This window comes from Zea mays, chromosome 6 (genome assembly GCF_902167145.1).
Source record: "Zea mays cultivar B73 chromosome 6, Zm-B73-REFERENCE-NAM-5.0, whole genome shotgun sequence".
NCBI lineage: Eukaryota > Viridiplantae > Streptophyta > Magnoliopsida > Poales > Poaceae > Zea > Zea mays.
The window spans coordinates 47983579-47996351 of record NC_050101.1 but is presented as its reverse complement, the minus strand read 5'-3'; the positions used below and the strand labels follow the sequence as shown (position 1 = coordinate 47996351).

Sequence of the window (12773 nt, the reverse complement as noted above, 5' to 3'; positions counted from 1 at the left end):
GCGTCAGCCTGAATTCCTTCCTTGCTCGGCGAGGACTTGGTCGTTCAGAGAGGTTTATGGGCCTCGCCTTGGGTACCCCGTTCCTAGGTACCCGACACATATGGAATGTGTATAAAGAAAAGGAAATCATAAATTAAAGCTTTCAGCTTGAGATGCCATATTTTTTAGATTGGCCGGAAGAACAAGAAGAAACCGATAATAGTCCAAGAGTCTTCCTGACAACATAAAAGGCTAATAGAAGTCAGCAATACATGATAAAGGGCCATAATCTATAAGGTTAAATATGAACAATGATAATTCCATTTTATTACATACAAATGCGGTAGATAGGAAAGGACTGTGAATATGGATAACAAGCATAACATATTTAAGTTTTCCAGTGGACATCTATATACTCTGCATCTAACAAGTAAATAGCAACCGGAAGAAGCACTAAAGTTTGCAGAACCATGTACTGAAACAGTAATGAGTGAATCATTATGCTTGTTGTAAAATAAACCACAGATAACTTCATCTGGGCTTCCATTCAGAAAACACTTGATATACTCAGCAACCAACACATGGGATTCCTCTGAATCAAAAAGTTTAGGGTGATATCCACTTGAGAATTCCTAGAAAATGCAAAGACGATAACTCCAATCAGATAAAATTAGACACATAATTACTGAGAGGTTTAGTATTTACGTTGTTGGATCGCCGCTGGCGGCTGACAAACTTATCGAGCCTCCCGACAGCGTCCGCACTCGCTGGCGCGATAGGGGCTTCTCTAGACTGGCACCAAAGCTCTGGGGGCTCTGCACAGTCCGAACCGGCGGACGTGTGGCCGGTGACGGCATCCAAGACAGGAGCGGCAACGCGGGGAACGTGGCTCCGCTCCTCCTTCTGCTGGCGCCAGAAGAGGGTGCAAGGTTGGAGAAAGGCGTCAGGGTTGTGGCTGGCCTGTTCCTTCTACCCCACGGGGTGGCCAGCGTAGATGCGACGCGCGACGGAGAGGGCGACCGTCGCGACCATGGCCAGCAAGTGTTAGCTACAGCTAGGGAATGGAGAAGAGGAGAGATCTAGGGAAGAATGAGAGGAAGACGAAGGCAGCAGAGAGAGGAGAACGAAGGCAACGAGAAGCAGTTCTATTCAATATTCAGAAAATGTTCCCCTTCTCCACACACTTCTGGTTACATATATGTAAAATGACAAGCGCTATTTCTCCCGGTTGGGTCCAAACACAAGGTGTCGTTCGGTTGTTTGGGATTGGTGGGTCGAAATGATTTCTAACCGGATTGCTTCTCTAATTTATATAAACTTTGATTAGCTGGAACGATTCCGGATGCAATCCGACACAAACGAACAAAGCCTAATGCTCTTCTTCATGGGTCTCATGTTGTCCCAACTCAGCCCATCCGCCACAGTTCCGTGTATGGCACCATTGTCCAGCACATCAGAGCGCCCCACAGTGAGGTATAACCACAGGCGCTACCGGCCATCCTCCTTTGAGTTGCTGACATTCCCCCGGCCTTGAAAGCCAGGTTGCCCCCCAAGCTGGTGCCCCTGGGAATGTAGCGCGAAGGCCTCGGCATCGTCCCTAGTAGCCAGTTCTTCATCCATGTCCGACCACAAGACCTTCACTTGGGTGATGAGCTCGCCTCCTCGTGTGACCATACAGTGTTGCACAAGCTGGATAAGTACTGAATCTCCAACAACAAAGTAGCATTCTGCACAATGCGTGTCAACATGCCGCTTCATTCTATCTTGACCTCTTGTTAGGTGCAGTTTGATCATCTTTGTCATTAACTCGCGTTCACGCAACCAAGTAGTTAAGACATGGACATGAACAACAACATCAGCAGTGATGCCAAAGTGTTTTGGTTCATAACTATAGAGCACTGCAAAAGGAGTGTGACCCAAAGATGACTGGTAGCTGGTGCCGTACCAGGATTCGACAACTGACAGCCATTGCTGCACCAAGTCAAATGAAGATGTAGGCAAGAACTTGTGATCTGCTGAAAAATGACAGCCTGACATTGTCCATTCGGCTGAAAGTAAATGATGACAGCAGGTAATCATTTGACCACTAGCCACTTGAACGGTGATTGGGGTTACCAGCGGTTGTACACCAGATAACTCTGATTGCAACATGTCACTTCTCGACAGCGTCATATCATCCGTGGGATGGCCATTGCAGAGGAATTGTGTCCCTTCACTATGATAGCAGATTACCAGAAGTAGATGTAAACCCAATAATTGCCTCCATCCCAAATGAATTAGACAGAAAGTAGCCTGAAATTTGTGGAAACTAGACGGGGCCATCGGAAATGCTAGAAGTAGATGTAAACCCATCTTGCAAATACCCCATCAGCTATGCAAAATATTGTCCTTGGTTGCTGTATATTTAACTTGATATCTACAGAACTGGAAACTTGTAATGACTGTACCCCGATGCTAATATATGTGAATGGTTTCTACTGCATGAGCCAAGAAGTGTGCAGTGATGCAGCCCCACAAGGTGACCCTTCACCAAAATACTCAAGTTTTCCATAATTCCAAGTGAGAAACACAACACACCTCCGTCATGTTGTCTGTAGAATCCAGTAACTCTAGAAAATTTTCCAACAACCCAATTATAGGAGCAGTGATTAACCACCCCTAATTCTTGATGTAGAATCTTGTCACCATTAACATGCATATATCCACCATAACAAGTAATCCAATCAACCCCACTATGCAGTCTAAATGGAGGCCATGGTGTTGGCCTTAATTGAACAACATCACTGTGCATAAAGCCTAGTGTAGGTGGTGGCCATGGAGATTTTTGTTCTACATCAATCCAAGCACTACTCAATACAAGCCAAGTACAGAAGCATAGCTGAACAATGTCAGACATGCAAATGTCGCAGTGTTGCTGAGGTGGTAGCCAAGGTTTTATGCCAAGCACCATAGTAGGCAATGGGTCTAGCATGAGTTGAGTCTGAACACTCATTACCACAAACACTTTCAGTGCCCTTTGAAATTTGGTGGAAATACATAACAGATCAGCATCACTTGATAGAGATGGAGTAGTGGTGATCCTGTACCTTCTCTATAAGTGCTCGAGTGAGCAGTGGAGTGCAGGGAAGGAGAGGAGCGCGCGAGCGTGGCTCGACGCGTGAGGGGCGGTCGGGAGAAGCATCTGGCGGAGCCGCGTAGGCGAATAGGCCGCGAAGGCGGTGAGGCCCTCAAGGAGGCGCGGGGTGGGGGCCGAGGGTGAGGAGGCGTCCCCGCTAGCGGAGAGCTTGCGTGAGAGGCGAGCCGCGAAGAGTGCGGCGAGGGGAGGGCCAGAGGGTGGTGCGGCGGGACGAGGAGCTTGCAGCCCGCGTCGGCGAGCAGCACCACCGCCATGTCGACGGCGGAGGAAGCGTCTGGGTTGTAGTAGTCGCCGCGGTTGATGACTCTCATCAAGCACTTGGTGGGCGCGTCGACAGGTACCTCCTCCACCACTGGATCTAGGACAACGCCCACATCACCGAGCGCGCCTACGACCGTATCGCCAACAACTGGCCCTACGGGCCCTTCGCCAATGTTGATGAAGAAGTTGTCGGCGTCCGAATCAGGCCCTTCGCCGGTGTTGAGGAAGATGGTGTTGGCGTCCAAATCGTGCAGTGCGTCGGGGTCGGTGGAGCCGTAGCTGCCCTTGATGCTGTGAACCGGCTCCAGCGCCGCGACTCGCGCTTCCCACGTGGAGTCGAGCGCCGTGAACCGCTTGTCGAGCTCCGCGAGCAGAGAACGTGTCTGGTTCTCCAGCGCCAAGGTGAGGGCTGTGTCCGAGGAGGAAGAAGTGGGTGCCATTGCCTCCTCGGGCGAGGGAGCATGGGGACAAGGGAGGTGAGGAACTCTGACTCCAACTCCAGAGCGACACCAGAGCGACTTACATCTCCTGTGGCCACCACTGCCGCTACCAAAGCCTACCGTGCCTCGACCGTTGCCACCGGGCCTGGGGTGCACTGCCCGCCGCTTGTTCGATTCGTGAGCGCCATCGACGCTTGTCCGCCCGCCTTGGGAGCGTCGTCTTTGCTCAATCCTGGTGGAGCACCGCCACCTTGGGGCGGCACTGCCGCTGGCCCTGGGATCGCCGCCGCTCGCACGCCCGAGAGAACCGCCGCCGTTAAAACCTAATCATGGCGACCTAGAGGTGTTTTTATAGCCGCCCGAACATGATTCGACTGAACCAGATGTCACCGTTGGACCGGGGCTTTCTCTGACTATTGGAAACCCTACATTGTGTTGAAAGCACTCACTTTTTTTATGTGCACGCACGACTCGTAGTGTAGCAAAATTTTATTTGACATTTTGGAAAATTCAGCATTGCCTCAAACCTTTCGGTAAAAACCTTATAATTTTCCTATGATATATCTAAGTAATCATTCCTTCAAAATTCTTGTGTTTCCATCCTTGGTTTTGCAATTGTATCCATGTGAAATTTATGTGGTTTTTTTCTTCTTATTTCTATGTTTTTAGCTTTCCTATGTTCTAAACAGGCCTAAAAGATATTCTAAACCCGTTAGTACGTAGAAGTTCGGTTTCTTGTAGCAATATTTTTAGAGAGGAATCTGTTTCGCTTCTAGTTCTGACTTATGGATTCTCTTGTCTAGAAACTGATTTTTATTTCTAGTCTCTAGAAACTGATTTTATTTGGTGCCTCTTGTTTTCCATGAGAAAACGGTTTGGAGTATTCCTATCAAAGACACCTCAAACTAATAACTTTTTTCACAATAAAATACTAAAATCAATATATATAAAAAGGAAAAACGTCGTATAACTTAAAACAGAGGGAGTATCTTACACTGATTACTCGTTCAACTCGTTTTTCGCTCGTGCCTGTATGAATTGCATCAGTCATTGTGTTTTGGCGGTGGAGAAGTACAGAAGTAAACAATGTGTTAGTATTTAGTTGTGCGAAGCGTTGTTGACAAGACTTACTCAACTCACACCTGCTTCCGGTGACAACTACCACTCTCTTATGAATGGGAGGGTAGAGTACCAAGACATAGGGATTAGCCAGCGAAGGCGGTTTATTTAGTACCAAATATACGTATTTTGAATTCTTTTCAGTCAGGAAGAGTCAATCCTTTGAGAAAAAAGTCATTGATTTTCGTTGGCTATAGTGATCAGCACAAGGGGTACTGCTGTTATGATCCCCGCGCTCGCTCCGCTCGTACAGTACCGCTCGGTATACAGAACCCTCCCCTTAAGGGGATGAACCTGTAACCTCGCTCGATTTTGAAAGAGGATTTTGAAAAATGTTAATATTGTAGTCTTGGAGAAACTAATGGCCAGCGAGTACTATATATGTTGGAGACTTGTTCTCAAATGCTATGAATTAAGAACAAGGCAACATAAAATGTTAAATGATACTGTCCTTCGTCCGTGAAGCATTATTCCTTTGAGGATAATGGGTCTTGGACGAAGGTTGATGAGAGTATTATTACGAAGTTGAACCTTCGTAATAAACTTTCAATAAACATTGTAAAATAATGCAAAATAAAAGGTATGAAATGGATGAATGAATCACAGATGCATTATATTATATTCACTTGATATATTGAATCATTAGATACAATGATACCTATGCCTTGACAAAGGTTGAATTCCGAGAGATGCAATTGCAAAATACCAGAATGCGTGAACAGTAACGGAATACTGTTCACTATTTATAGGCACAGGACACAGCCTGTGAGGAATTACAAGTATGCCCCTTATAAAAACTTACAACATTGACTCAGACATTTATGGACAAAAAGGTCATTCTATCTTTAAGTCGGTTTGTAATGCCGAAGCTTTACGAAGAAGAACCTTCGGCTATATTATACAAACAGCTTCATCCGAGGACTACTTCTTTCTACAAGACCTTCGGCGACGAAGCATAGACCCAACAGTAGCCCCTTTCGCGGTGCTAGATCGTTTTTCGTAACGAGCTTGATCCGTGAAAAAAGTTTCTTAGGCTTCGGAGCGCCGAAGGTCTCAAAAACACCTTCCCTGAGCTCGTTGTCGAGAAACGATTCCATCTCCCTGCGCGTAGCGGCCCCACCTTGCAGAGTTACTGTTCGGTCACTGCGGTCCACCGTACAGCCACTACAACTTTTTAGGCCTTCTGTGACATTATGATTATGTCACTAACTAGTGTTTATTTGTCATAGGTTGTATTTTGGTGACACCATTGTGACAAAAAGGACATCGTCACAGAAGGTGCGTGTTAAATGAACTACAATGACGATCATCAAAAAAATGTCATAGGTTTTGTGACGCATACCAGATTCGTCACGAAATCTATGACACTTTATTTCGTCATAAGTGCCTTTGAAAATGTCACAATTTGTACTGTCGTGCATTGCCACATGGCTAATAGTGATGACGTGGTATGTGACGTGGCAAAATGTTTATGACAAAAATATTTGTCATAGATTTGATCGTGTGGCAGATGACATGGCAAAATTTCATCACAAATTGGAAGGTGGTGGACTGGTGGCCGCTTCTATGGCAATACATTTGTGACGAATATTTTCATCATAAAATATGATGACATGGCAGTGATGTGCCAAAGCATTTGTGATAGATACAATAGTCATTAGAAGGAACACATCATAAGCATTCATATCGTCAAGGAATATTACACATCACAACCAAAATATCGCATGAATTTGTTCACTGCAAATATTTCTTGCTTCTTGATCTCAAGTTCATCTTAAAGTTGTTGAACCTTTGCAGAAATTGACGCTATGGAGCTTTTCTTGGATGCAGACCGAAGACCAACATTGCATAGGAACACACTGGAGCCCGGTACGATATTAGAAACAACTTTTGTAGGATATTTTGGTTGTTATCCATCCTAAATTGGTGCTACCATTATTTCTTCCATGTCAACCTAATATAAAGGTTAAAGGTTATTCATCAGTATAGTATACCAGAAGTTGCAAGTTGTGAGTACAAACATGAAAGGAAAACAAGCACTTACAATAGCTTTCTCAATATTTTCACTAAAACCTTTCTTTTTGTTGCAATGCATGTCCTTAAAAAAATCTATTGCACTAAGTTCAGCATCCTTACATTTTTCTTGCTTCTGAAATGATATAAAATGAGTCCGATGAGAATGAAGGTCTTAAAATAAGGTACAAGTTAGATTTCAAAATAACAATTCAAAATACATTTTAGATATAAATAGTGATAAAACATTTAAATAAAACAGTAAATGAAGTAGTCCTCAAGTAACATGCGTCAATAACAAAAATAAATACAATTCAACGAATAATTAGGACATCACAATCATATGTCAAGAAATAAAACATATGGTCCTGCAGTTGAAATGGGTGCAGCTTGATGAAACATAGTTTCATAACGGCCGTTTGGTGGCGCAGCATGCAGGATCAATTAAAGGGCAGGTTAGTAATTGCAGAGCAATGTATGTAAACATTTATTTTGCTATAAGTAATTAAACTGACGACATGCTTAAGGCACTCACATGTGTTTGATTTGTTTCTGTTTAAGTTTTTTATGAGGTGTTAATTTAGTAACTAAAACCAACTGAAATGAATTACCCTTTTGTCCAACTCTACTTGTCCCCTTAAAAAAATTTCGTTGAACTTAGCGAAACAAAGAATCTGCACAAAACATCAGTTATGGTACAACAATTTAATTGAATGATTCAGGCTGTACCGCTGTAGAATGCAATTGTTTAAAAAGAATGGCTTTTGATGTTATGAAATGGTCAGATATCACATAGGACTTATTGTGCAATGTTGATATTATGGTGACTTAGGATTAGAACAGCAGGTAAATTGATGAACCAAATGAAGCACGACATACTTGTAAAATAGGATTATCAAAGATGAAGCAGGCAAACATTAACACCAATTTTTAGGGCAACAGGGTATTAGGAGCGGGCAATAAGACGCATCCATGGAAGTAAAAAGATTACGCCAGCAGATAACTTGGTGAACCAAATGAAGCATGGCGTACTTATAAAACACAATCATCACGGATGAAGTAGACAGACATTAAACCAATTTTAGGGCAAAAGGGAATTAGAAGCAGTCAATCAAACACATTCTAGATTATAGAGGTTATGTAACGAAATAGGTAAGCACCATTACGATTTGCAGTGGAACAGGAAGTAAGCAACGACCAGTCAGTGAGATAGTTGAGGCTTTGTTGGATCCCATGCCAAAAATTCTTTTTTTTGTTAACGGGATTTTTTCCACGCTATAATATATAGTAATAGTAACGGGCAACTAATAGCAAGTAAAATATATACATTGGGAAGGGTTCTCGTGATGAGCTTACCATCTTACCAACTTTGCTAATAAAAAATATACAATTAATATAGAGGTTTGTGTTGTTCTATCCACCCCATAAATCATGATAAGGAGTTTGCTAGAGTCACCAGATGAACTTATCTAAGATTACTATTTACTATGCCGAGGTCTCAACACCCTTAGCCTAAATAAGTACTCGTAGACTGTAATGATTAAATAAAGGTTGCTCATAGTTAAACTGTGTGGTGATGAGTCTTTCAACTAAATAGCTCTCAAGTAAAACAACTAAATTGAGGTGAGTACCGTTTCAAATGAGGACTTGGTTCTAGCTTACCTCACATTAATAGATGTAGGCAACCATATTTTCATGATGATAACATAGTATAATATCTGGATGCATGTTCAAGGCTATACTTTTTTTTGACGTACTAAGTGCTTTGACAGAAAAAATGAGCAGATTGTTGTAAACAAAAAAACATGTTTGTAATGGCAAAACTGCATGCTCAGGGTTGGTATTTTTTAATTTACCTGGTAGTCATCGCCAAGCTCCTAGGTGAAAGACTGAAAGCACATCCTTGATGGCCTCGCCAGATGCGTGGTGATCGCTGCACATGATGAGGAGCATCACCGCCTTGGCCCATGTTTTGGCCTCCTCTACCTCGCCTACCTCATCCAGATCCTAAGAAAGGGGCACAACAGAAATCTGATTTGAGGCGGCGCAAGATCTTTACCTCGTGCAGAAAACCCTAGCCGCCAGTCGCCATCTGCAACGGACGGGGCAGAGGCACCCGAGAGCGAGGTGGCGCGGGATCCTCACCACGGCCTCACCTCATGCAGCGATGGCGTACGACGAGAGACAATTGGTAGGAAAAACGTCGCATGCCTTGCTCTCCTCCCGATTCTAGAAAGTGCAAGACAGGACCAGATGATTTAATCCCCTACTCCCCTCCCAGTTCCCGTTTTAGGGTTTAATAAAAACACAACCTTTCAAAATAGATCCAACAGCGGTAAAAAGGGAGACATGGAGTTCTGGTTGGGCTTTGTGGTGCAGGACTTTTACATATGCAAATAAATAAATTAATTAAGACAATGTGGTCATTCTAGTTGTGGAGCTTCGCTTCCATCTTTGTATATAATTAATATTTTGTGCAAACAATTCTATTACAAGGAGTTGAGTCTATTTTATAAAAAAATATTAAATAATTAAAGAGCTTTATTTAAGGTGGAACTATTTATTTTCTCTCGGGTCCCAAATAAAATACCAATATATTTGTCCCTTTCTCGTTTTCTCTTGATCGGCAACTATTTATTTTCTAATAATGTGAATTATTTTTTAAATAGCATTATTTAAGGTCTAGCTATTAATGTAAAAATATCTTTTGAGACCCTAAACACTTTAAATGTGCTCGCATTTCTTTTGAAGTAAAATTTTTTTTAAGGTCCACTCTTGTTCGAAGACGCCAGATAGGTTGGGAATTATACGATGTGAAACAAAATTGCCATTGCCTCTTTGCATCTATAAAACAAATATTTGACCATATGTGCATATTGGAAAGATTTGTCCTCGTGGACAAGTTAATATATTATGGGCTATTAATCGAGGTGATGGGAGGTAAAATTCTACAAATTAGCTAACTACTAGAGGTACTTTAATACAAATAGTTGAAAAATCAAAAAAAAATTTAATGTGTTACATTAATAAACACCTCATGTTGAACCCATTTAGCCTTGATGTGGACCTGTCGTTACATCAATTATATGTTGTTTCATTTTAAAAAATATAATCACATATCAGTGACGAATGAACTTGTCATACAATTGTCGTAATTATGATGTAGAGGAAGCTATGACGATTTATTCTTATGACACACCCATATTGTCATAGACCATCGTCACAAATGGCATGTTAGCATGAGTTATGACAGTTTTAATGACAATGGTTACTTTTTTGTCATTAAACATATATGTCTCGTCAAAATCGTCATAAATAGAGCGGTGTAGTGACAATTCCAACTAGTGTCATCAAATATTTGTCATAGAAGGCCATATATGTTGTAGTGGCGAGTGCGAGCGAGTGCCCGCCTGGTGTAAAACTTCTGGCGCTTCGCCTTCTTACCTGCAGCACTATATAAACAGACGAGTAGGTGTGAAGTTACCACAGCATTTACTGCTATTTGCACTGTTTTGCTGCCAAAATTTTTAACCGTCGCCGAAGCTTGTTTGTTGGAATCGAACGAAGCTCCATCTGGAAGCCTGCTTCGGAGGAAAAAAGTATTAAATTTTCACAAGTTCATAGTTAAATGGCCAGAGTCCGTTCTACCGCCAGGGTTGAGCGTGAGGGGGACGAAACTGAAGCTTCGGCAACTGTCCCTATCTCCGAAGCAATGCGACGTTCCGGGATGGTGTGGCAGAACCACCCGAATTATTCCAGCTTAAGTGCCTAAGTCACGCCTCAGGGGCCGTAACACACTTAAATCGGAATAACCCGTCAGTCCCTCAGATCTAGTCTGATAGAGCCACTTAACCAGGATCAAATTCCACAATCTCACTCGAAGGTGAGTCACAGAAGAAATACAATAAAACAGGAAACCTCAAATTAAGTACGGAGTTATTACATAAATCGGAGTTTTTGGAGTAGCAAATAAAGTTCACAAGTTAAAGTGCAGCGAATAATCGATGTCGTCGGTAACGAGGAAATGGGCAAGGCCTAGCCCACTACTCCTCATGCTCCTCTCCTGCCGGAGCAACATCCCACTCGACCGTCCAACCCGGTGGCAGGGTGGTAGGCCAAGTCACACCATCAACTACATCCTGCATGGTACCTGCAAAAATGGTGCCACAAGCAAGGCTGAGTATACTAATACTCAGCTAGACTTAACCGGTGTGAGGAGTCTACTCCTCTACCTCTAGACTATGCAGCTGTTTGGCTGAGGGGTTTGGCTTGCCAAAAGCACTAGCTGTTTCTAAAATCAACTTTTAGCTTTTCAATTTCTACCATCATTAACTTAGCTAGATTGGCTCCTTCTAAGCATACATGGTAACAAGCAATTAGTTCAATCAACAAGTTATCTCATGTAATCCACATTTCACTTCTTACTCGATGCAGTACAAGGAATCAAGCAGTCTCATTAGCTGCGAGAAGCAGACGATTCGAATCGGGTTTTAACCTTGCAAGGTAAACCTAAACACACGGCATGTCAGGGTACTCCGACCCCACACATGACAACCGTCCCCATCGATTCCCCGTTCGCGTCCAGGCCTCACCGCCTTGGCATACAATGCTCCACTGACCCCGGCTGCCGCCGTGCAGTGACCGCACTTGTACCCACCATAGCTAGCATGGGAGACCCTGTCTCAGGTCGCATGAGGGATAAAGTCCGCGCCCGGCTTCACTCAGGTACTAGGTTTACCGGTTACCATTTTTCCCGGCATGTGCTTAGTACGTTCAAAAGCTTGACTCAGGTATCCACACATTAATCCTTAATTCATTTTTCCCGTCTCATGGACAAGGCATCCTCCCTGGATCCAAGTCCATAGACCAACATATATCCCATTATCAAGATGAATACAATCAATTCCTGACCTCGCGCGAGTGCTAGAAAAATCACTCGACTTCTACCGAGATCCTGATTAGCAAGCAGCTACTCGACCTAGCATACTAGTATTCATCTCAAAAAGGAGTCCTAAGTTCATGCAACTAGAGGTTTCAAGCAACTCCTACACTTAAGTGCACATTACAGTCCTACAAGCATTAAGTGTAGTAAAGTAGCATATATTAACATGGTTATGCATAGAACCGGGGCTTGCCTTCAACTGCTGGGGCTGCGGGGAGATCCTCAATAGCAGCCTCTGAAGCCTGCTCCTGGTCCTCCTCTTGGACAGGTCCTTGCTCGGGGATGAGCACGTACTCTCCGTCGGCAAGATTACAATCTAATGAATGCAATGCGTAAGATACATGCATGATATGATATGTGCTTTAGAATTTACAACTTTAAAGATGTATGGTCTTTTTTTGAATTTAAACAAGTTAACCTTGCTTATGTAAAACCCTTTAGTGGTATACTTGGTAAATTGGGTTAGTTTTAATGGGATGAGGTTTATTCCTTCTTCTCTTTTCTTTTATTCTCTTTAATGTTTTGGAGTAGGTTTGAACTACAAGTTGCTTTCATAAAATTCTAAAAATTCTGCAAAAATTACAGTGGCTTGTTACTGGTGTATGATTCTCTGTCACAAAATTTGGGGTTCAGAAAGTAAATGGTTTTCTCTGGACAAAATTACCAAATTTTAGGGCAGAAGGGGTACTTTGAACTACAACTATTATTTAACAGTGGGTAATTCTTTAAAACTTATTTTTGCTGGCTTTTAGGTGTCATAACATGACTTGATACAAATTTCTAGTCATTAATACCTTTTAATTCTTTTCCTATGGTTTTCTTAAGGTTTCTAGCCAAATAGGTGCTTTCTACTACCACTATATTTGAAAAACATCAAACAACA

General features: G+C 42.7%; 1 protein-coding gene and 2 long non-coding RNA genes across 3 annotated transcripts; all 3 read right to left on the bottom strand.

Annotated features, from left to right (window-relative positions):
* Window positions 1–248: 248 nt before the first annotated feature.
* Window positions 249–1152, bottom strand: LOC103629265 (uncharacterized). The gene is made up of 2 exons (XR_554256.3): window positions 685–1152; window positions 249–611 (listed from the first exon to the last, which is right to left on the bottom strand). It is a non-coding gene; the product is annotated as an uncharacterized lncRNA (long non-coding RNA).
* Window positions 1153–2648: 1496 nt separating this feature from the next.
* On the bottom strand, window positions 2649–3858 carry LOC118472179 (uncharacterized). The gene has a single exon (XM_035959910.1). It carries the CDS (start codon window positions 3814–3816, stop codon window positions 2986–2988), a length of 831 nt encoding a protein of 276 aa, XP_035815803.1. The 5' UTR covers window positions 3817–3858; the 3' UTR covers window positions 2649–2985.
* Window positions 3859–6502: 2644 nt separating this feature from the next.
* LOC103643275 (uncharacterized) lies at window positions 6503–9320 on the bottom strand. The gene is made up of 4 exons (XR_004850142.1): window positions 9008–9320; window positions 8805–8939; window positions 6980–7084; window positions 6503–6889 (listed from the first exon to the last, which is right to left on the bottom strand). It is a non-coding gene; the product is annotated as an uncharacterized lncRNA (long non-coding RNA).
* Between the last annotated feature and the right edge of the window lie 3453 nt (window positions 9321–12773).

Coding starts and splice junctions, on each gene's coding strand:
- LOC118472179 (XM_035959910.1), bottom strand. CDS start 3,816: ATGGCACCCACTTCTTCCTCCTCGGACACAGCCCTCACCTTGGCGCTG.